The sequence below is a fragment of the Oncorhynchus mykiss genome, chromosome 15 (assembly GCF_013265735.2).
Source record: "Oncorhynchus mykiss isolate Arlee chromosome 15, USDA_OmykA_1.1, whole genome shotgun sequence".
Classification (NCBI taxonomy): domain Eukaryota; kingdom Metazoa; phylum Chordata; class Actinopteri; order Salmoniformes; family Salmonidae; genus Oncorhynchus; species Oncorhynchus mykiss.
Window position 1 is genome coordinate 17491368 of NC_048579.1, and position 23992 is coordinate 17515359.

The 23992-nt window shown below is 43.1% G+C and overlaps 1 protein-coding gene across 2 annotated transcripts in view; it reads right to left on the minus strand.

The window, feature by feature from the left end:
- LOC110489717 (polypeptide N-acetylgalactosaminyltransferase 11) overlaps positions 1–23992 on the minus strand; it is a 51047-nt gene that overhangs the window by 14404 nt on the left and 12651 nt on the right. For both annotated transcript variants that reach the window (XM_021562503.2, XM_021562504.2), the window contains exons 2-8: positions 13643–13939; positions 12724–12847; positions 10794–10960; positions 10359–10484; positions 8565–8814; positions 6737–6854; positions 4006–4158 (exon numbers count right to left, since the gene is read on the minus strand). In XM_021562503.2, the coding sequence (XP_021418178.2) occupies positions 4006–4158; positions 6737–6854; positions 8565–8814; positions 10359–10484; positions 10794–10960; positions 12724–12847; positions 13643–13901 (1197 nt within the window). In that variant the 5' untranslated portion in view covers positions 13902–13939. The remainder of the gene's footprint in view (positions 1–4005; positions 4159–6736; positions 6855–8564; positions 8815–10358; positions 10485–10793; positions 10961–12723; positions 12848–13642; positions 13940–23992) is intronic.

Sequence of the window (23992 nt, forward strand, 5' to 3'; positions counted from 1 at the left end):
GATGCCTCATGTGCCCCTAAGGAACCAAGATGTCCAAGTAATAATGATTAACTATTAACTAATAATATTCAAGGCCTCTGTGCACACTGCTTAGTTTGGTAACAATAACCGTCCACACACTGAGGGGGAAATGAGAAAGCAAATTCAGACTCAATCGTTGTGAGACGATGAGGTGTGTGAAAGGGAGACCACAACGGTATTAGCTTCCTTTCCAATTAGATCGGCAATTTTCAGTCCGTGGAAAGCAATTATAGCTCTCCTTTGTAGCTTGGAAAGGAACAAACATCACTGTGCTGATCAAGACATGGAGCTGAGAGTAATTAGAAGAAATCCTTTGCTTATGACCATAGATGGCTTGGAGGCTATAATAGAAGCCTCTGGGAAAAATAAGGTGTGAAAAGGGATTTCTTCAGATCAGTGGTTTTCAGTCTTGGCTATTACCTATTACAGGCCACCAGCATGGAATGGGTGACTTAGGACTGAATTTCAATCGTGTGTACTAGGGCTGCGTGATATGGCCACAGTATTTTAGGTTTTTGAATAATACAATTTGTAAATATTGTTTATGAGCAGTGCATGGTAACACATTAAGTGTTATTTTATTTAACCAGGTAGGCTAGTTGAGAAGTTTTTAATGTCTCTCTCTCACACACACAGCAAGACAAAAGAGCTGATCATGGACTACAGGAAAAGGAGGGTCGAGCAGGGCCCATTAACGTCGACAGGGCTGTTGTGGAGCGGGTCAAGTGTTTCAAGTTCCTTGGTGTCCACATCACCAACGAACTCATTGTCCAAACATACCAAGACAGTCATGAAGAAGGCACGACAACAACTTTTCCCCCTCAGGAGACCTTAAAGATTTGGCATGGGTCCCCAGATCCTCAAAAAGTTCTACAGCTGCACCATCGAGAGCCTCCTGACCAGTTGCATCACCGCCTGGTATGGCATCTGACCGTAAGGCGCTACAGATGGTAGTGCATATGGCCCAGTACATCACCGGGGCCAAACTTACTGACATCCAGGTCCTATATACTAGGCGGCGTCAGAGGAAGACCCAAAAAATGGTCAAAGCGGTAAGCGGTACCGGAGCGCCAAGTCTAAGACCAAAAGGCTACACCAAAGCCATAAGACTGCTGAACAACTAATCAAAATGGCCACCTGGACTATTTACATTGAGTAACAGTCTCTCAGTCAAACAGTTTTTACACTGCTGCTACTCGCTGTTCATTATCTATGCATAGTCAAATTACCTCGATTAACCTGTACCCCCGCCCATTGACTCAGTACCGGTAACCCCTGTATATAGCCACGTTATGCTTATGTACATTTCTAGTGTTACCTTTTGATTGATTTTATTTTACTATTTTATTTTCTAATTGGTGGATTTTTAAATTGTTTATTTTATTAATTATATTTCTTGAATGGCATTGTTGGTTAAGGGCTTGTAAGTAAGCATTTCACTGTAAGGTCTACACCTGATGTATTCGGCGCATGTGACAAATAACATTTGATTTGTATTAGCTAGCTAGCTACCCAGCGATTAGCATTAGAGGCTAACACAATTTATTTTAAACCACAACTTGCTAAAAAAATACAAACTAGCTGTTTGCAGAAAGTAAGATACATAAACCAAACTAATAGTGTAGCTTCCATTTTCAGGCCACCAGACTCTTAAAACAGTCATCACTAACTGGCCTCCGCCCAGTAACCTGCCCTGACTCTTAGACATTGTCACTAGCCGGCTACCACCCGGTACTCTACCCTGCAACTTGGAGACTGCTGCCCTATGTACATAGAGTCATAGAACACTGGTCACATACCGTTTTACCACTTTATACAGTGCATTGCGAAAGTATTCGGCCCCCTTGAACTTTGCGACCTTTTGCCACATTTCAGGCTTCAAACATAAAGATATAAAACTGTATTTTTTTGTGAAGAATCAACAACAAGTGGGACACAATCATGAAGTGGAACGACATTTATTGGATATTTAAAACTTTTTTAACAAATCAAAAACTGAAAAATTGGGCGTGCAAAATTATTCAGCCCCCTTAAGTTAATACTTTGTAGCGCCACCTTTTGCTGCGATTACAGCTGTAAGTCGCTTGGGGTATGTCTCTATCAGTTTTGCACATCGAGAGACTGAATTTTTTCCCATTCCTCCTTGCAAAACAGCTCGAGCTCAGTGAGGTTGGATGGAGAGCATTTGTGAACAGCAGTTTTCAGTTCTTTCCACAGATTCTCGATTGGATTCAGGTCTGGACTTTGACTTGGCCATTCTAACACCTGGATATGTTTATTTTTGAACCATTCCATTGTAGATTTTGCTTTATGTTTTGGATCATTGTCTTGTTGGAAGACAAATCTCCGTCCCAGTCTCAGGTCTTTTGCAGACTCCATCAGGTTCTCTTCCAGAATGGTCCTGTATTTGGCTCCATCCATCTTCCCATCAATTTTAACCATCTTCCCTGTCCCTGCTGAAGAAAAGCAGGCCCAAACCATGATGCTGCCACCACCATGTTTGACAGTGGCGATGGTGTGTTCAGCTGTGTTGCTTTTACGCCAAACATAACGTTTTGCATTGTTGCCAAAAAGTTCAATTTTGGTTTCATCTGACCAGAGCACCTTCTTCCACATGTTTGGTGTGTCTCCCAGGTGGCTTGTGGCAAACTTTAAACAACACTTTTTATGGATATCTTTAAGAAATGTCTTTCTTCTTGCCACTCTTCCATAAAGGCCAGATTTGTGCAATATACAACTGATTGTTGTCCTATGGACAGTCTCCCACCTCAGCTGTAGATCTCTGCAGTTCATCCAGAGTGATCATGGGCCTCTTGGCTGCATCTCTGATCAGTCTTTTCCTTGTATGAGCTGAAAGTTTAGAGGGACGGCCAGGTCTTGGTAGATTTGCAGTGGTCTGATACTCCTTCCATTTCAATATTATCGCTTGCACAGTGCTCCTTGGGATGTTTAAAGCTTGGGAAATAGTTTTGTATCCAAATCCGGCTTTAAACTTCTTCACAACAGTATCTCGGACTTGCCTGGTGTGTTCCTTGTTCTTCATGATGCTCTCTGCGCTTTTAACGGACCTCTGAGACTATCACAGTGCAGGTGCATTTATACGGAGACTTGATTACACACAGGTGGATTGTATTTATCATCATTAGTCATTTAGGTCAACATTGGATCATTCAGAGATCCTCACTGAACTTCTGGAGAGAGTTTGCTGCACTGAAAGTAAAGGGGCTGAATAATTTTGCACGCCCAATTTTTCAGTTTTTGATTTGTTAAAAAAGTTTTAAATATCCAATAAAATGTCGTTCCACTTCATGATTGTGTCCCACTTGTTGTTGATTCTTCACAAAAAATACAGTGTTATATCTTTATGTTTGAAGCCTGAAATGTGGCAAAAGGTTGCAAAGTTCAAGGGGGCCGAATACTTTCGCAAGGCACTGTATGTGTATATTGTGTTCTTGTCATGGCTCATCCTTTAACTACTGCAGTACACACCTTTTCTATTCATATATTGTCTATAAACACACACCCTTTACATATTTATTTCTTGTTTGTTTTTTGGATTGTGTGTGTTGGAGCTAGAAACATAAGCATTTCACTGCACCAGCAATAACATCTGCAAAACTGTGTACTTCATCAATAAACATGGATTAGATTTTTATAGAACGCTTGTGGATTTATATTAAGGAGCAAAGTGGAAATAATTATCGTTGTCACCATCTTGTTGTATCTGCAGCATTGACCATGCAGACACTCACTGTGAGTGAATGGCAAGTGAAATGGTTGTGACTCGTGGTAGAGCACTCTGGGATTGGTGTGTGTGGAAGGAGAAAGACGACCCTGCATAGCAGCATAGCACATTAAACAAACCAAACATTAAAAATACCGTTATAAAAAAGTAAAAACCCCAAACTGGTCCATGCATCAAATACCAGTATAGAGTAAAATACGCTATACCGCCCAGCCTGTACTACTACTCTGTACATGTACCTTGTATTCATCCATCCATACGTGGGCCAGGCGCAGGGAGTTGTGGGCCATGGTGTCCTGACCTCCGGGTGACCCGTAGGGCCGGCGTTTACGAAATATATGACCAACCCGCGAACAGGGAATGATCAGGAGCTGGCCCCCACACATCCAGATCTGAGAAAAGACAAATGCATTGTATTAACACACATTCAGCCGTTCAGAAAATATTTGAATTCTTGGTTTGAGCGCCAGCGCACTTCATCTAAGCTATATTATATGCATGTTGTGAATAACGTCCTACTGTAGACCACACACACATTCATGACTGAGCTTCTATATAGAAAAACTCAAACCCCTTTTACTTAATCCATGCAGGAGCAGACTCTATGGCCAAGTATACCACTATGAAGATGACTCTACAAACTTGTTGAATGCATTTGCAGTTTGTTTTGTCCAAATACTTACAACACCTTCAAATGGGAGGGGGGGGGGGGGGTGCCTTTAAATAAAGTGACGTTCTGTAAGATCGCCTCAATTTATCTCAAATCACAAATGCTGGAGTATAGAGCAAATATTCAGCGTTTTAGCTTAACTGTCCAAATAAATATGTAGGGGAGTGTATAAAGTCTGACCAAACATCAGCTCCATTTCCCATAGTACAGAGCCATATAGTTCATGTAATCTGACAATGTTTCACATACAGAGCTTTCGGAAAGTATTCAGACCCCTTCCCTTTTTCCACATTTTGTTACTTTACAACCTTATTCTAAAACTGATTACATATTTTCTTCCCTCAATCTATTTGGACAGTTAAGCTAAAACTTCTAATTTGTCTCAATACTCCAGCATTTACCCCATAATGACAAAGTGAAAACAGGTCTCGATTTTTTTTGCAAATTAGGGAAAAAAAAGAAAAAAAATCAGCCTTGTTTATTACATAACTATTCAGACCCTTTGCTATGAAACTCGAAATTGAGCTCAGGTGCATCCTGTTTCCATTGATTATCCTTGAAATGTTTCTACAACTTGAATAGTCCACCTGTGGTAAATTCTATTGATTTGACAAGATTTGGAAAGGCACATCTGTCTATATAAGGTCCCACAGTTGACGGTGCTTGTCAGAGCAAAAGCCAAGCCATGAGGTCGAAGGAAATTGTCCGTTGAACTCCGAGACATGATTGTGTCTAGGCACAGATCTGGGGAAGGGTGCAAAAACATTTATTCAGCATTGAAGGGCCCCAAGAACACAGTGACCTCCATCATTCTTAAGTGCAAGAAGTTTGGAACCACCAAGACTCTTCCAAGAGCTGTCCGCTCGGCCAAACTGTGCAATCAGGGGGAAAAGGGCCTTGGTCAGGGAGGTGACCAAGAACCCGATGGTCACTGACAGCTCCAGAGTTCCTCTGGATATGTGAGAACCTACCAGAAGGACAACCATCTCTGCAGCACTCCACCAATCAGGCTTTTCTAGTAGAGTGGCCAGACGGAAGCCACTCCTCAGTAAAAAGGCACACGACAGCCCGCTTGGAGTTTGCCAAAAAAGCACCTAAAGACTCTCAGAACATGAGAAACAAGATTCTCTGGTCTGATGAAACCAAGATTGAACTCTATGGCCTGAATGCCAAGTGTCCCATCAGTACAAGTCTCTGAATGTCCTTGAGTGGCTCAGCCAGAGCCCGGACTTGAACACGATCGACCATCTCTGGAAAGACCTGAAAATAGCTGTGATGACCCCCATCCAACCTGACAGAACTTGAGAGGATCTGCAGAGAATGGGAGAAACTCCCCAAATACAGGTGTGAAAAGCTTGTAGCGTCATACCCAAGAAGATTCAAGGCTGTAATCACTGCCGAAGACGATTCAACAAAGTACTGAGTAAAGGGTCTGCAAACTTTTGTAAATGTGATATTTACATTTTGTATTTTTAATACATTTGCAAAAATGTCTAAACCTGTTTTTGCTTTGTCATTATAGGGTATTGAGTGTAGATCAAATAAAATACAAATGTTTAATACATTTTAGATTAAGGCTGTAACGTAACAAAATGTGGAAAAAGTCAAGAGGTTTGAACACTTTCCAAATGCACTGTACATAACGTTTCCTTAGTGAAGAAAAATATACTGGACTCTCTTTTCAAATAAGGTAACATAGCAAGACATGAGAAGGTAGTCTTGCCAAGAATATTCAAACAGGACTGGAAGAGAAATGTCCAACTCTGATGTGGTAAAAGTAACTAAAAACTCTTGAGGCGAGAAAGGAATTTTTGTTGTAGAGATTCATGTAGCCAAGCCAATATATAGATGCCAGCCTGCGGCGATCCAACTCAAATGGAACAAAACGTAATATAGAGAAATAAACTTGCCTTTGGCTGTCAGCTAAAACATTTCACTTAATTCTGTATTTTTCTAAGGGGAAGAAAAGCTTGACTTTGCCAGGGCAAAGCCTTAGACTAACTGAGCCAAAACGTGGGTAAATAAACCAAGTGTCTTGAGCTTATGACGTGTGGTTGACGTGTCACAGCTCATTTGACCAGGTGCATCTGTGCTCCCCACCTAGTTGATTTGGCACCCCTCCTAAAACGGGAAAAATATGTTCAATTGAAAGGGTGGGTGTCACTTTGGGAGCATCTGTACCCTGCCTAAAAATAATATGAAGCAGACATGTTGTGTATGTTATGTGACAGAGTGTACACACTACAGAGACGGACTGTGTCGTGTGAAAGGCAGTGAGTATGTGTGACCCTTTTATTTACCCGGAAGGAGATCTCAAGGTTCTCGCCGCCCCAGATGTCCATGCCGCTGTCGTATTGGCCCAGCTCGTTAAAGTACTTCCTGTCCATGGCAAACAGACCACCGGCCATGGTGGGGGACCTGGGGGAGGGGGAGTAAGACAGAGTGTGAGTCGGCATTGTCGTTACATCAGTATCCTTTAAGGTAGTACCTGCAGCGCAACCACTAATGTGAGAAAACAATGCCTCTGGCTTCTAGTCAGGCTAGTTAGGCTGTGAGATAATTACTGACAGAGAATGTTTTTTTTCAATGGAGCCATCCGTTTGACAGATCGCCAGAGGTGATTGTCCGTCAAAACAAATAACACAACTCCGGCCTTTGGGCGTATCCAACTCTTCAGAAAATAATTGACTTGAATTTGACGATGACGGACCATGATGAATGCGTATCCGATTTAATGCGTTTTCATGCATCTCTGTGTGACCGTAGGCTTATGTTCTTATGGAAAGCCCAGAACGCAAGCATTTGAGCGAAACGGAGAGAAATTGAAAGAGATTGTATTTTTTTTTTACACTAAGGGGTGTCCGAGAAAACCTTAAGGCTAAAGCCGGCAGACGCCATAGTAATGGATTGAAAGCGCGCAGGCGTCCTACTATGACCACTAATTAGCTTTCACATGACTCCATAACAAGGGGATGGGAACACAACTCTATATCACATGGGCTTTATTGATATCAGGTTCATGCACGCTGAAATCAAAACAAATGGGGGGGGGGGGGTCTGAGCTATTCCCAATCAATTTGAGAATTAACCCTTTATACTCTATGGAATTGGCCTATATGGATGCAGAAATATGAAAACATATGCATAACATATGCATAACATTGGTAGCAATATAAAGGGAAATTATTAGACCAAAGTTGAGACAGCAGTTCCCCTGACAGACTGAATCCAAACAGCACACTGATTTTATGTGCATTTTACATATACTGTACTTTGACATATTTGTTGAATATATTCTGGATACATTCAGTAACAAGAATATTCATGGTAAGTGTGGGGTAGGTGCAACATAAGACAAAGTAATGACAAGGGTTTGAGTGAGATGACTAACTTGCACTAATTTGATGACTCAAGAGTTTAACTATAAGGTGTTTTTTTTTTATCTCTCCTAGCTGTGCTGTTGAGGAACTAGAGCAAGCATACTTGTAGTTGTTTTTAAAACAACCCTGCCTCCTCACTAGCACACAATTAATGCTGTTTAAGCAATCCAAAAGGTCCATTATAAATCGCAATCTGGGTCAGGTGAGCATCATTTGAAATCCTGTTCTATTGCCAACATGACCAGCTAAGTTATAAAATACAATAGTACAGTTATGCTTTCATAATACAATTTAGGGAAACAAGATCATAGTTTTGTTGAGTGCATTCAGGTGCATACTGGTTCCTCTGCATCTATAATGCGGCAAACCTAGCTTGGAGTTTGCGCTGTCTAAGTGACATTCCTGGGGATAAGGCCAATCGATGGCTGTAATTAAACTATAGGCATTTTAAAGCGATAGAGATGTCTACTCCATGGTTCACTCTGGCCTTGCAAGTTGCCTATGTTTTGACCAGGGCCCAGGCACTCTGAGGCAGCTGGAGAGAGAACAGAGATACGGATGAGCATATAACGACTGTCTCGTCTTTGGAATGGGGCAGATTGGAACCTCTCAGAGGAACGTATTGTTTGTCTATTTAACCATTAAATATAGAAGTTGTTGGCCTTATCCCTGGGTTCAGCATTTTCCACACCTTGAGCAAATCATATATTCCCGACAAGGTCTGGTTGGTTTCCCGCCAGGAGGTTACCTGATGGCGCCCAGTGCTCCGTTGGGGCCGTTGAGCTCTGAGGCGGGCACAGGGTCCCACTTGAAGTGCAGCCCCCAGTTGAAGCCCCCCCGGACGATGGGGGAGGGGCTGTAGGCCAGCGTGTCGGCACTAATTATGTCGATGACGGGACACACCACCGTCTTGCGGTCCCGCTGGATGGGCGCCAGCAGGGGCGATAGCCACGCCTCGTTTACCTCGCAGTGGCTGTCGAGGAACACCAGCACCTCCCCTTCAGAAAGTAAACACCAAATCAGGAGAGAGGATGGAGAAGAACAGGGAGAGGGGTGGCATGGCCAGTGTGGATGTATTCGATAGAGGACGACCAATTATTATTATTTTTTTACCTTTATTTAACTAGGCAAGTCAGTTAAGAACAAATTCTTATTTTCAATGACAGCCTAGGAACAGTGGGTTAACTGCCTGTTCAGGGGCAGAATGACAGATTTGTACCTTGTCAGCTCGGGGGTTTGAACTTGCAACCTTTCGATACCGATTAATCAATACTGAATGAACACTTATTTTAACTTAATATAATACATCAATAAAATCAATTTAGCCTCAAGTAAATAATGAAACATGTTCAATTTGGTTTAAATAATGCAAAAACAAAGTGTTGGAGAAGAAAGTAAAAGTGCAGAGCAAGGATAACAACTACTAGAAGGCTCAGAGCGAGTGACGTTTGAAACGCTGTTAGCGCGCACTAACTAGCTAGCCATTTCACTTCGGTTACACCAGCCTCATCTCGGGAGTTGATGCCATAAACAGCGCAATGCTTGAAGCACAACGAAGAGTTGCTGGCAAAACGCATGAAAGTGCTGTTTGAATTACTGTTTACGCGCCTGCTTCTGCCTACCACCACTCAGTCAGATTATATGCAACGCAGGACACGCTAGATAATATCTAGTAATATCATCAACCATGTGTAGTTAACTAGTGATTATGATTGTTTTTTTATAAGATAAGTTTAATGCTAGCTAGCAACTTACCGTGGCTTACTGCATTCGCGTAACAGGCAGTCTACTTGTGGAGTGCAACGAGAGAGATGCAGGTCGTTATTGCGTTGGACTAGTTAACTGTAAGGTTGCAAGATTGGATCCCCCAAGCTGACAAGGTGAAAATCTGTCGTTCTGCCCCTGAACGAGGCAGTTAACCCACCATTCCTAGGCCGTCATTGAAAATAAGAATGTGTTCTTAACTGACTTGCCAAGTTAAATAAAGGTATTAAAAATAAAAATAAATAAAAAATCTGCGCCCAAAAATACAGATTTACGATTGTTATGGAAACTTGAAATCGGCCCTAATGAATCGGCCATTCCGATTAATCGGTCGACCTCTAGTATCCGAGAGGCAAGATATCTTCAGTGGTTCCTGGGGTTAGAGGTACACATCTACAGGGATTTGACATTTGCACGTACACACACACTGTTCAATCACACAACACTGTTCACACACACACACACACACTGTTCACACACACACACACACACTGTTCACACACACGCACAGTTTGCGCAGACACACACACGCACTGTTTGCGCACACACACACACACGCACAGTTTGCGCACACACACGCACTGTTTGCGCAGACACGCGCGCACACACACTGTTGGATTCCTCTGTAGCCTCTTCCTCTCATCCTACTGCAGCTGATCATAATACAACAATATTACTTCCGTGTGGAACTTGACTAGACAGTAAACATAGGGATGCAGGTAAAATAACTGCCTCATATGTTACATTAGTGAGGAGTTATGGTCTCGGGAGGGCTCACCTGTGGCATGAGAGGCCCCTATCATCCTCCCTCGGATCAGTCCTTCTCTCTTCTCGTTGCGGACTACCTTGACCTTGCCCTGGAGGTTGAGCTGGACATAGATGTCCAGGTCTTCCTTCAGGTCAGCTGTGGTGGAGGGAAAGGACAGAAGCTTTCAGATGGAGCTCAGTTTAATTTATACAGGTAGAACCTATTGAGATCCAAGATCTTTGACTTCATTTACACACAGGCATTCGATAACGTCAACACAATACAGTAGCCTGCGTTTGTTCACCAACTAGGTAATTGAAGCATGCACACTGTAGACGGATGCACACAGTCCACGACAGCATCCAATCATTTACTGGGCCTTGTTATAGTCTACCTGGCTCAGGCGAGCCTGAACAAAACCCAAGAGTTCACATCCTAAATAGACAACTGAAAAGAGCAGCTTGCCTAGTTCACTGCTGTCATCCACCAGTATAATCTCATGCAACAAGTAGGCAGGCGTGCGATCTAGGACGCTGTGCACGGTGCGCAGGAGGGCGGAGAACGCCTCGTTGAAGAAGCAGATCACTACGCTGGCCGTGGGGAGGGACAGAGGATAGATTCCATCTCGGCACCTGAGAGACAGAGGGGGTGGGCGGGGCCACCAACACATATTAGCCAAGTCCTGGGTGTCACAACAGGGACCATAGACATTGCATCTGTCCCGTTATGGGCAGCACCATCGAGGCTATAGTACATTTTCTTCTACTACTACTTCTAGGAGTTGGTAAACAAACTGAAGCCATTGAGAGTGTGTTGTTTGATCAGTTATAAAGTCAAGGTTGGCCATTTTACTGCCACCTGCAGTTATGGAATGTTTCCTCACTAGTATCATTCATTGGCTGATCTCTTCTGGTGACATGTACGGAATTAAGTGATCCTTCCTTTTAGGAAGTTCCACCGTGTTGACTACTTCAAAATTGTGAAAAATTCAATGGCGCTGCCCACGCTAAAACTGTCTTTTGGGCACTAGAGTCCTATCTAGGTATTTGACAGGGACAAACATAACTAGGATCAGTATTCACCATCTTTAGTAATGGCATGCATAAAACTCTCATGCCGTCTCACTGTGCAGCTTGGAGTGAAACATTTGGATCATGACGGTCACACCTACAGAGCTTTCCTCAACCATGTGAAAGCCTTGCCCCTTGGAAACATGAACAGTTTTTTTACCCTTTGCTTATGTAGCATATTATGCCTCAACTACTCACCCTCTGCCCTATCCTAACATGTCTGCTGAGTAAGCAGGATTTACAAACTCTTAAAACCACCTGATTGCACCAATCATTGTCAAGACTGACCAAGCCAATTCGTTTTTGCATTTACAAGCAACTAATCTTAACAAATAACATGTGGTAATACTCCAAGCTGCAGGTCTACTTGTTAGCCTCAGACCAGTGCTAAACCAAATCATCTCTAGACAGATGCCTTGTATTTGGATTTCATAGGGGCAACAGGGCAGGTAGAGAGAGATTGACATCATTTCCCATTTAACCTTTGGCTACCGTTGCCCTTCATGATGGCTTGCAAAGAGCTGCGTCGGTGTCAGCCGTTCACTCTCACAGAGTCAATAAACCCAAATATATACCACACTCACACGCTGTCGCTCTCTCACTCACCTGTCGTCCCTAGTGTCGGGGAGGTCTCTCACTCACCAGTCGTCCCTAGTGTCGGGGAGGTCTCGCACTCACCTGTCGCCCCTAGTGTCGGGGAGGTCTCTCACTCACCTGTCGTCCCTAGTGTCGGGGAGGTCTCTCACTCACCTGTCGTCCCTAGTGTCGGGGAGGTCTCTCACTCACCTGTCGTCCCTAGTGTCGGGGAGGTCTCTCACTCACCTGTCGTCCCTAGTGTCGGGGAGGTCTCTCACTCACCTGTCGTCCCTAGTGTCGGGGAGGTCTCTCACTCACCTGTCGTCCCTAGTGTCGGGGAGGTCTCTCACTCACCTGTCGTCCCTAGTGTCGGGGAGGTCTCTCACTCACCTGTCGTCCCTAGTGTCGGGGAGGTCTCTCACTCACCTGTCGTCCCTAGTGTCGGGGAGGTCTCTCACTCACCTGTCGTCCCTAGTGTCGGGGAGGTCTCTCACTCACCTGTCGTCCCTAGTGTCGGGGAGGTCTCTCACTCACCTGTCGTCCCTAGTGTCGGGGAGGTCTCTCACTCACCTGTCGTCCCTAGTGTCGGGGAGGTCTCTCACTCACCTGTCGTCCCTAGTGTCGGGGAGGTCTCTCACTCACCTGTCGTCCCTAGTGTCGGGGAGGTCTCTCACTCACCTGTCGTCCCTAGTGTCGGGGAGGTCTCTCACTCACCTGTCGTCCCTAGTGTCGGGAGGTCTCGCACTCACCTGTCGTCCCTAGTATCGGGGAGGTCTCGGTGGAAGCCCAGTCGATTGCTGATGAGTATGTTGAAAGCGTGCTTGTGATAGCCCATGTCTCGAATCTCCTGGTCTTGCTCATTAAAAATCATACCTGAAGAGGAAAAGACAGGATGGAGAGAAGAAAAAAGGATGCGCGCTTGTGTCAGTATGAGGATTTTATTGATGCATCCACTACTGGGGATGGTTAGACTGGTCCACATTGCCATGGTAACACAAGCAGCCATCATCCTGAGTGGGTAGAAATGGCTTTGCTTAGTAACTCCATGGAAACAACTCACTCAACAGCCATGAAGGCCGCACTCCAATCCAAAGACAACTTCAAACATGCCTTTGTATTGCTGCAATGCACAATGTCTGTTTCTTTGCGCCTGCTTCGGACAGTTAAAATGCCAACCGAACCTGCTCAATGATAATGCGTAATGAATTATGGTTAGCTTGATTGGTCCTGTGTTTCTCACTGTCCAGCTCTAAAAATGGGCATTGACGCATAAAGGCATTGTGGAATCGCCTAGGCTACACTCTGGAGCCGATCGTTTTCACATCACTCTGCCTGCCTGTTGAATGTTTCATTAGTTGACATGGGAGCAAGCCAACACGACAAGCATCCCTTGGGGACCAATGAATAATACAGACCTTCAAAATGTCCTAACCATTCGAGAATCTGTCATGAGTACGAGTGAGCTTGTGGAGCTTAAGCTCATCATTCTGGATGTGTGAAACTCTGAAGGCAATGCAGCTGGTTATGAGGCAGGTCACATGAGCTTTGTTAACAAACTGACAACCATTTATAAACTCCTATCATCAGAACATTCCTTCTCACATACACCCCTCCTAAATTCTGTACAGAGATCTTTTTCAAGTTTCATGCTCTGAAGGGCTCACTTACCCATCTCCGGAGAGAGATCGGCCTTTTTGTTGCCTCTTGCTGCAGGGACTGCCTTGATGCCTTGCTCTTGGCCTCCTCCAGGGCTTCTGGTGAAGCGTGATTGGAAGCGTTTGGCCTGGGGCCCATGGATGGGAACATTCCTGAAGGAGGGCCGGCCGCTGTCCTGGCTCAGGCTGAAGTAGAGGAAGAGCAGGACGGACCAGGTCACAGAGGTGAAGAGGCAACCATAGCAGAAGTAGCGCAGTGTGACGCTGCCCATGGTAGCACTAGCATTGTCGGCGGTCCATGCTCAGGCCCCTGTCGAGGAAACCAGAGGCGGCAACAGGTTAAAGGTCTAGATCAGGGATGGGCAACATTGATGGAGGTGGGGGCCACAAAAAAATGGAACTCATCGTGAGGGGCCGTACTGACTCCATTTTAGCGCCCCCCACCCCTTGACAGTTGAGAAGAAGAAAAAATGTTTTATACCTGCACTTTTTGCCATGCATGGTAGAGAAAATATGCACTTTACAGCTAAATGCATGCCATTTTTTTGGACATAAAGAAATAAAAAAGGTATAGAAACCTAAGGTAAAATGTTCATTTTAACAGATTGGATTCTGCCAGCTAATGAGGCAGACTATCCCTGTTAAAGTCCGCTTTAACTCATGTGACTAGGCTTGCAAAGTTAGTTTTATGGAGAGTAGCCAGAGAGTGTATTATATCCACACCCAAATAGGAAAAACCAGAGGGCGACAGACGGAAAGGCAGGGCTCCAAGGTGAATTTGCTTGGCAGCAGGGTTGATCAGAAAACATTCGCTTTCTGAATGATCAATTTGTAACCTGAGAACGATGCAAACGTGTTTAAAATATGCATTGTTATCGACAGCGTTTACAGGGTTAGTGATATAATAGATCATCGGCATACAGCAACACTGTGCTCTTCACCAGCTCGGTGGATTCCAGTGAATTATGATGATAATTTTAAGGCCAAGGAAAGCGGTTCTATGCAAAGGGGGGGTGCCCTCTGGAGAGAGGGAAGTATTTTGAATGTTGGTGTGTATGCTAGCCGTAGGAGCAGAATAGAGCAGACATATTTCATTAGATGAAATTGGACCAAAAACAAAATCTTAAATAATCCCACTCCACCTGGTCAAAAGAATTCTCTGCATCTAGAGAAACAATTTTGCGGTCTGGAGAGATAGGAGAGTAGAATGTTCAAAAGCCGGCGTACATTGGAAAACAGTTGTCACTCTTTGATGAAACCCGTTTGATGATCAGATGTGACATCCTGAAGACACGGTTCCAACCGGCATGCTAGAGCCTTAGCTAATATTTTAACATCAGCGTTCAAAAGTGAAATGGGCCGATATCTACCACATTCCACCGGATCTTAATCTTTAAGTATAAGTGAGATGGAGGCTTGAGTTACGGTCGGGGGGGGGGGGGGGGGGCCTGTGATAACGAGTCGGTGAACATATCTAATAGTAATGGGGCGAGTTGATCTGAGAAGGTTTTATAAAAATCGACAGGGAAAACATCAGGGCCTGGGGCCTTGACACTTTGCATTAACTTTAGAACCTAAATGCGGCTGGCCAAAATGCGGCTGGCCTCGTCACCATATTCGTAGTTCGTCCCCTTTGTTCATTGCAATTCTACACATTTTGCCGTAGGGTGGAGGCAAATGTTTGCCATTTTTAATATGATAACTGATATTCAAATGTGCCCCACGCCAGTCGGTAATTCAACCATTCTTTCTGCAAGTTTACATAGCTGGCACCTAGACTATTTTAGCTGACATGGGCTAATTGAGTGACGGCTGATGCACAACCACATTTCATAATAGAAAAGTAGAATACATAAGGTGCTAACTCTCAACAGTATGTTGAGACACCGACTTAGTTCCTAAAAAAAACTACAAAGATATGTTGGTCCGCAGGCCTACAAAAAGCGGGGAGGTTCTGCTGTGCATATAAGCAGTTCTGCTGTGCATATAAGCAGTTCTGCTGTGCATATAAGCAGTTCTGCTGTGCATTAAGTGAGTTCTCCAAAACTTCAATGAACTCAGATCTGGTCAATAATCTCTATGAATAGCCTGAACTTTATAGACAAACACATTAAAATAAATTTTCCAGATGAGGATTTTATAGCTATTTATAACCCACAAACATCCCGAATAATTTACACCCTACTCTTTTTCCCCCCATCCCCGGCAGAAAAACAAGGAATTTCAGATATGTGCGTTTTAACCAGTCTGGTTGGAATTATGTGGGCTTTTGGCACTGCATTCAAATATATTTACAAATCTTAAGAGTAACATTGAATACAACAAAAGAACCAAGCCTGGGGGATTTGCACAAACACAATTTCTGTCAGATGAGGACAGCAGGGTGGAAACAAGGCGAGTCCACTGAAAAACAGACTACGGCCTAAGCATGATTAATTGGTGACAAGACGCACACCGACGTCACAGTGTTGTTTTGCTATGGCACTTAGTGGCTCGTTAGTCAGACCAGTGAAAAGGAATGTCAAGAAACACAGCTGAAAATGGGAAGATGAGCAGAGGAATAAAAGACAGACACTGACAGACACAGAGTCATTCAGAAGAACAATTGGGAGAGATGGAACAAGTGCAAAGCCATAGGTAGATAAATATGGAAGCTGTAGCACTGCATGTGATGAAAGGATTAGACCATGAAATAATAGACCTACATATTACAGAGTAAGCGGTAAAGTTCCATACGACATCAAGTTTAGCTTTCTAGCACCGATAGACAGAAGATTATGGAGTCTAAAGGAGGCCTGGGTCACATGGCCAAAATGGCATACATACAGTTGAAGTCGGAAGTTTACACACACTTAGGTTGGAGTCATTAAAACTCGTTTTTCAACCACAGGTATTGGAGTGGCCATCACAAAGCCCTGCCCTCAATCCCATAGAACAATTGTGGGCAGAACAAAAAGTGTGTGCGAGCAAGGAGGCCTACAAACCTGACTCAGTTACATCAGCTCTGTCAGGAGGAATGGGCCAAAATTCACCCAACCTATTGTAGGAAGCTTGTGGAAGGCTACCCAAAACACTTGACCCAAGATAAACAATTTAAAGGCAATGCTACCAAATACTAATTGAGTGCATGTAAACTTCTGATCCACTGGGAATGTGATGAAAGAAATCATTCTCTCTACTATTATCCTGACATTTCACATTCTTAAAATAAAGTGGTGATCCTAACTGACCAAAGACAGGGAATTTTTACTAGGATTACATGTCAGGAATTGTGAAAAACAGAGTTTAAATGTATTTGGCTAAGGTGTATGTAAACTTCCGACTTCAACTGTATGCCAACTTTGATGATTTTTTCTCAATTATGCTTTTAGATACAAAATGTCAACAATCCTTCCGCCAAGGTACTATATGGTTTACATTTTGGTAAATCACCCAAATCATGGTCCTTTTTTGTCCTGGTTTCATGAGGAATCACTCATTAGGCCTAGTTGAAGTGGACAGACTCACAGTCTGCCAAATGCTACAGGAACGACACAAAGTGCAACATGCTTTATGGCAAATCCATGGCCAACCTGAAGAGGTGAGTCATGTGGCTTGGGTGGTCTTAGCGGTTTCGTGCCGCCACTCACAGCCCACATGTAGCCCCACTGCCTTTTAACCCAAAAAGAAGACATTGTTTGAAAGAGGTGGGAATTGTTTTTTGCAACAGCACATCTAGGTGGTACCAAAGTATGAGAAAGAATCCCAATACTTTCTACTTTCGTAAATAAACAAAGGAAATTAGTAGGAATGCAACAATATCGGAATCGGACGATATTAGATAAAAATGCCAACATGATGTTTAGTTAACTCAGATGTGCAAAACCGATGTCAAAGCTGACGCGCACACCGATATGACGTAATGACGCCATGTAAAATGTTGCACTACAATGTGCAACACAGCATTCCTAACCTAGCCCACAATGTCTGCTGTGTGGATCGAGCAGTCAACAAGTCTAGCAGTCATTTGAAAGAGGAAGAAAAACGGAGAAATGCCCTGCTGGAGTTACACAGTAATAGTGTCACAACTGACATACTATGTAACGCCGTTTGGGTCTTTACGGGTCAAAAAAACGCATCAAATAAGCTTTTAATTTGACACGTCAAATAACAGTTCCATTATAGAATGTTGTGGGTTCTGAATTTGCACGTGCAAGCCAAGCGTCACCACTACTATCAGTAGCACTGTCAAAGCTGTATAAAAGTCTGCAAACAAGCAAACACTGGCCATGAACGATGTGTTTACAATACCGCGTTAGTAATAAAGCATTATTTGTTTGACTGCAACTTCTGGTGTAGCTAGCTTTAGCTTGCACCAATTCAACCAGCCTGAAAACAAATGACCAGTAGAAACTGCAGTCATTTTCATTATTTTAGCAATGATTTAGGAATCCTTGTGAGTAAGTATTAGCTAGGTAGAACTTGTTTGCCTATTGAAGTTGAACTTCAGTACATGAAAATAAATATCTAGCCAGCTTCTTAATTAACCCTGTTGCCCGAAGCTAACGTTATAAGCAGCCAGCTAGCTAGCTTCATCTGGCTAGTGAGGCTCGACTGGACCAAGTTATGTATTGTGAAGCTAGCCACAATAAGGATTAGGCACAAGTGGAATTTGCATTTGCCTTCAAAATAAAAGCACCTCTTTGAAAGTGATGCAGAAGGTTACAATTGGTGTAATCAAGCCATATTTAGACGAGATAATGTTAAACAAGGTTAGAATGTGAAGCAATGAAACGGTGTATCAGACGACTCAGTGACACCCACAGACCAAAACCGTGAAGAGTTTACGCAAAGATTAGTGTTGTAGCTCTTATCACGGGACTGTGACAAATCGCCTATCATGTGTATTTATTGACATTCATATTGCACTGTACAGCTTTATCTAAATATTGGGGATCAATGATATGGGGTATCAGTCTACTCAATACCCAAGATATATAATTTTTCCCCCAGAGTTATCAGACTCCAAAACATCCACACAGTATTGTTTTTCCTCCGGAATAGTGTTCAATACACATAGGTTGACAATAAATGAGTCCCGCAATAAGAGCTACAACGCTAATGTTCTCTGGGTGTCACTGAGGAGTCTGATACCCCATGTCATTGATCCACAATCCATAGGTAAGGCTGTACAGTGAAATAAGTATGCCCCTAATGCAATTCTAAAGTATAATACATCCAGTGTGATTAACAGATTGTCAAATTAACAAATTGTCTTCTGTTGATTTTATATAAAACATTCCAACCTCATTTAGCATGAGCTATTCAATTATGGCATAATTCTACTATTTGTATTCATTTGCATCACTGTCAATGACAAACTTTAATTTTGAAGACTAACCGCAAAGTCCACTATTGTGGCTAACCCTTATTGCTAGATTCACATAGATGGGTCTGACCACAATTAATCAAATAAAAGCTCTTAGAAATCAGGGTTATTTTAGATGACACCTAGCTAACTATAGCTACTGAAACAGATGTCATTTTGTTATGTTTTTGGGGAAGATTGTTTACATCCATAAGCTAGCTAGCTTATGGATGTAAACAATCTTCCCCAAAAACATAACAAAATGACATATATATATATATATATACATACACATACACTGCTCAAAAAAAATAAAGGGAACACTAAAATAACACATCCTAGGTCTGAATAAATAAAATATTCTTATTAATTGTTTTTTTCTTTACATGGTTGAATGTGCTGACAAAAAAAATCACACAAAAATTATCAATGGAAATCAAATTTATCAACCCACGGAGGTCTGGATTTGGAGTGACACTCAAAATTAAAGTGGAAAACCACACTACAGGCTGATCCAACTTTGATGTCATGTCCTTAAAACAAGTCAAAATGAGTCTCAATAGTGTGTGTGTGGCCTCCACGTGCCTGTATGACCTCCCTACAACGCCTGGGCATGCTCCTGATGAGGTGGCGGATGGTCTCCTGGGGGGATCTCCTCCCAGACCTGGACTAAAGCGTCCGCCAACTCCTGGACAGTCTGTGGTGCAACGTAGCGTTGGTGGATGGAGCGAGACATGATGTCCCAGATGTGCTCAATTGGATTCAGGTATGGGGAACGGGCGGGCCAGTCCATAGCATCAATGCCTTCCTCTTGCAGGAACTGCTGACACACTCCAGCCACATGAGGTCTAGCATTGTCTTGCATTAGGAGGAACCCAGGGCCAACCGCACCAGCATATGGTCTCACAAGGGGTCTGAGGATCTCATCTCGGTAACTAATGGCAGTCAGGCTACCTCTGGCGAGCACATGGAGGGCTGTGCGGCCCCCCAAAGAAATGCCACCCCACACCATGACTGACCCACCGCCAAACAGGTCATGCTGGAGGATGTTGCAGGCAGCAGAACGTTCTCCACAGCGTCTCCAGACTCTGTCACATGTGCTCAGTGTGAACCTGCTTTCATCTGTGAAGAGCACAGGGCGCCAGTGGCGAATTTGCCAATCTTGGTGTTCTCTGGCAAATGCCAAACATCCTGCACGGTGTTGGGCTGTAAGCACAACCCCCACCTGTGGACGTCGGGCCCTCATACCACCCTCATGGAGTCTGTTTCTGACCGTTTGAGCAGACACATGCACATTTGTAGCCTGCTGGAGGTCATTTTGCAGGGCTCTGGCAGTGCTCGTCCTGCTCTTCCTTGCACAAAGGCGGAGGTAGCAGTCCTGCTGCTGGGTTGCTGCCCTCCTCAACGTCTCCTGATGTACTGGCCTGTCTCCTGGTAGCGCCTCCATGCTCTGGACACTACGCTGACAGACACAGCAAACCTTCTTGCCACAGCTCGCATTGATGTGCCACAGAAGTGTGATTGACTTGGAGTTACATTGTGTTGTTTAAGTGTTCCATTATTTTTTTGAGCTAGCTATATGTATGTATGTATGTATGTATGTATGTATGTATGTATGTATGTATGTATGTATGTATGTATGTATGTATGTATGTATGTATGTATGTATGTATGTATGTATGTATGTATGTATGTATGTATGTATGTATGTATGTATATATATATATATATGTATATATATATATATATGTATATATATATATATATATATATATATATATATATATATATATATATATATATATATATATATATATGTGTGTGTATATACACACACACACACACATACATATACATACAGTGCCTTGCGAAAGTATTCGGCCCCCTTGAACTTTGCGACCTTTTGCCACATTTCAGGCTTCAAACATAAAGATATAAAACTGTATTTGTTTTGTGAAGAATCAACAACAAGTGGGACACAATCATGAAGTGGAACGACATTTATTGGATATTTCAAACTTTTTTAACAAATCAAAAACTGAAAAATTGGGCGTGCAAAATTATTCAGCCCCTTTACTTTCAGTACAGCAAACTCTCTCCAGAAGTTCAGTGGGGATCTCTGAATGATCCAATGTTGACCTAAATGACTAATGATGATAAATACAATCCACCTGTGTGTAATCAAGTCTCCGTATAAATGCACCTGCACTGTGATAGTCTCAGAGGTCCGTTAAAAGCGCAGAGAGCATCATGGAGAACAAGGAACACACCAGGCAGGTCCGAGATACTGTTGTGAAGTTTAAAGCCGGATTTGGATACAAAATATTTCCCATGCTTTAAACATCCCAAGGAGCACTGTGCAAGCAATAATATTGAAATGGAAGGAGTATCAGACCACTGCAAATCTACCAAGACCTGGCCGTCCCTCTAAACTTTCAGCTCATACAAGGAGAAGACTGATCAGAGATGCAGCCAAGAGGCCCATGATCACTCTGGATGAACTGCAGAGATCTACAGCTGAGGTGGGAGACTCTGTCCATAGGACAACAATCAGTCGTATATTGCACAAATCTGGCCTTTACGGAAGAGTGGCAAGAAGAAAGCCATTTCTTAAAGATATCCATAAAAAGTGTCGTTTAAAGTTTGCCACAAGCCACCTGGGAGACACACCAAACATGTGGAAGAAGGTGCTCTGGTCAGATGAAACCAAAATTGAACTTTTTGGCAACAATGCAAAACGTTATGTTTGGCGTAAAAGCAACACAGCTGAACACACCATCCCCACTGTCAAACATGGTGGTGGCAGCATCATGGTTTGGGCCTGCTTTTCTTCTGCAGGGACAGGGAAGATGGTTAAAATTGATGGGAAGATTGATGGAGCCAAATACAGGACCATTCTGGAAGAAAACCTGATGGAGTCTGCAAAAGACCTGAGACTGGGATGGAGATTTGTCTTCCAACAAGACAATGATCCAAAACTTAAAGCAAAATCTACAATGGAATGGTTCAAAAATAAACATATCCAGGTGTTAGAATGGCCAAGTCAAAGTCCAGACCTGAATCCAATCGAGAATCTGTGGAAAGAACTGAAAACTGCTGTTCACATCCAACCTCACTGAGCTCGAGCTGTTTTGCAAGGAGGAATGGGAAAAACATTTCAGTCTCTCGATGTGCAAAACTGATAGAGACATACCCCAAGTGACTTACAGCTGTAATCGCAGCAAAAGGTGGCGCTACAAAGTATTAACTTAAGTGGGCTGAATAATTTTGCACGCCCAATTTCAGTTTTTGATTTGTTAAAAAAGTTTGAAATATCCAATAAATGTCGTTCCACTTCATGATTGTGTCCCACTTGTTGTTGATTCTTCACAAAAAAATACAGTTTTATATATTTATGTTTGAAGCCTGAAATGTGGCAAAAGGTCGCAAAGTTCAAGGGGGCCGAATACTTTCGCACGGCACTGTATATATATATATATATATATATATATATATATATATATATATGTGTGTGTGTGTGTGTGTGTGTGTGTGTGTGTGTGTGTATATACACACATATACATATATACATATACATACATATACATACATATACATACATATACATACATACATATATATACACACATATATATATATATATACATACATACATACACACAGTGGGGCAAAAAAGTATTTAGTCAGCCACCAATTGTGCAAGTTCTCCCACTTAAAAAGATGAGGCCTGTAATTTTCATCATAGGTACACTTCAACCATGACAGACAAAATGAGAAGGAAAAAAAAAATCCAGAAAATCACATTGTAGGATTTTTTATGAATTTATTTCCAAATTATGGTGGAAAATAAGTATTTGGTCAATAACAAAAGTTTCTCAATACTTTGTTATATACCCTTTGTTGGCAATGACAGAGGTCAAACGTTTTCTGTAAGTCTTCACAAGGTTTTCACACACTGTTGCTGGTATTTTGGCCCATTACTCCATGCAGATCTCCTCTGGAGCAGTGATGTTTTGGGGCTGTTGCTGGGCAACACGGACTTTCAACTCCCTCCAAAGATTTTCTATGGGGTTGAGATCTGGAGACTGGCTAGGCCACTCCAGGACCTTGAAATGCTTCTTACGAAGCCACACCTTCGTTGCCCGGGCGGTGTGTTTGGGATCATTGTCATGCTGAAAGACCCAGCAACGTTTCATCTTCAATGCCCTTGCTGATGGAAGGAGGTTTTCACTCAAAATCTCACGATACATGGCCCCATTCATTCTTTCCTTTACACGGATCAGTCGTCCTGGTCCCTTTGCAGAAAAACAGCCCCAAAGCATGATGTTTCCACCCCCATGATTCACAGTAGGTATGGTGTTCTTTGGATGCAACTCAGCATTCTTTCTCCTCCAAACACGACGAGTTGAGTTTTTACCAAAAAGGTCTATTTTGGTTTCATCTGACCATATGACAATATGACATTCTCCCAATCTTCTTCTGGATCATCCAAATACTCTCTAGCAAACTTCAGACGGGCCTGGACATGTGCTGGCTTAAGCAGGGGGACACGTCTGGCACTGCAGAATTTGAGTCCCTGGCGGCGTAGTGTGTTACTGATGGTAGGCTTTGTTACTTTGGTCCCAGCTCTCTGCAGGTCATTCACTAGGTCCCCGCGTGTGGTTCTGGGATTTTTGCTCACCGTTCTTGTGATAATTTTGACCCCACGGGGTGAGATCTTGCGTGGAGCCCCAGATCGAGGGAGATTATCAGTGGTCTTGTATGTCTTCCATTTCCTAATAATTGCTCCCACAGTTGATTTCTTCAAACCAAGCTGCTTACCTATTGCAGATCGTCTTCCCAGCCTGGTGCAGGTCTACAATTTTGTTTCTGGTGTCCCTTGACAGCTCTTTGGTCTTGGCCATAGTGGAGTTTGGAGTGTGACTGTTTGAGGTTGTGGACAGGTGTCTTTTATACTGATAACAAGTTCAAACAGGTGCCATTAATACAGGACAGAGGAGCCTCTTAAAGAAGAAG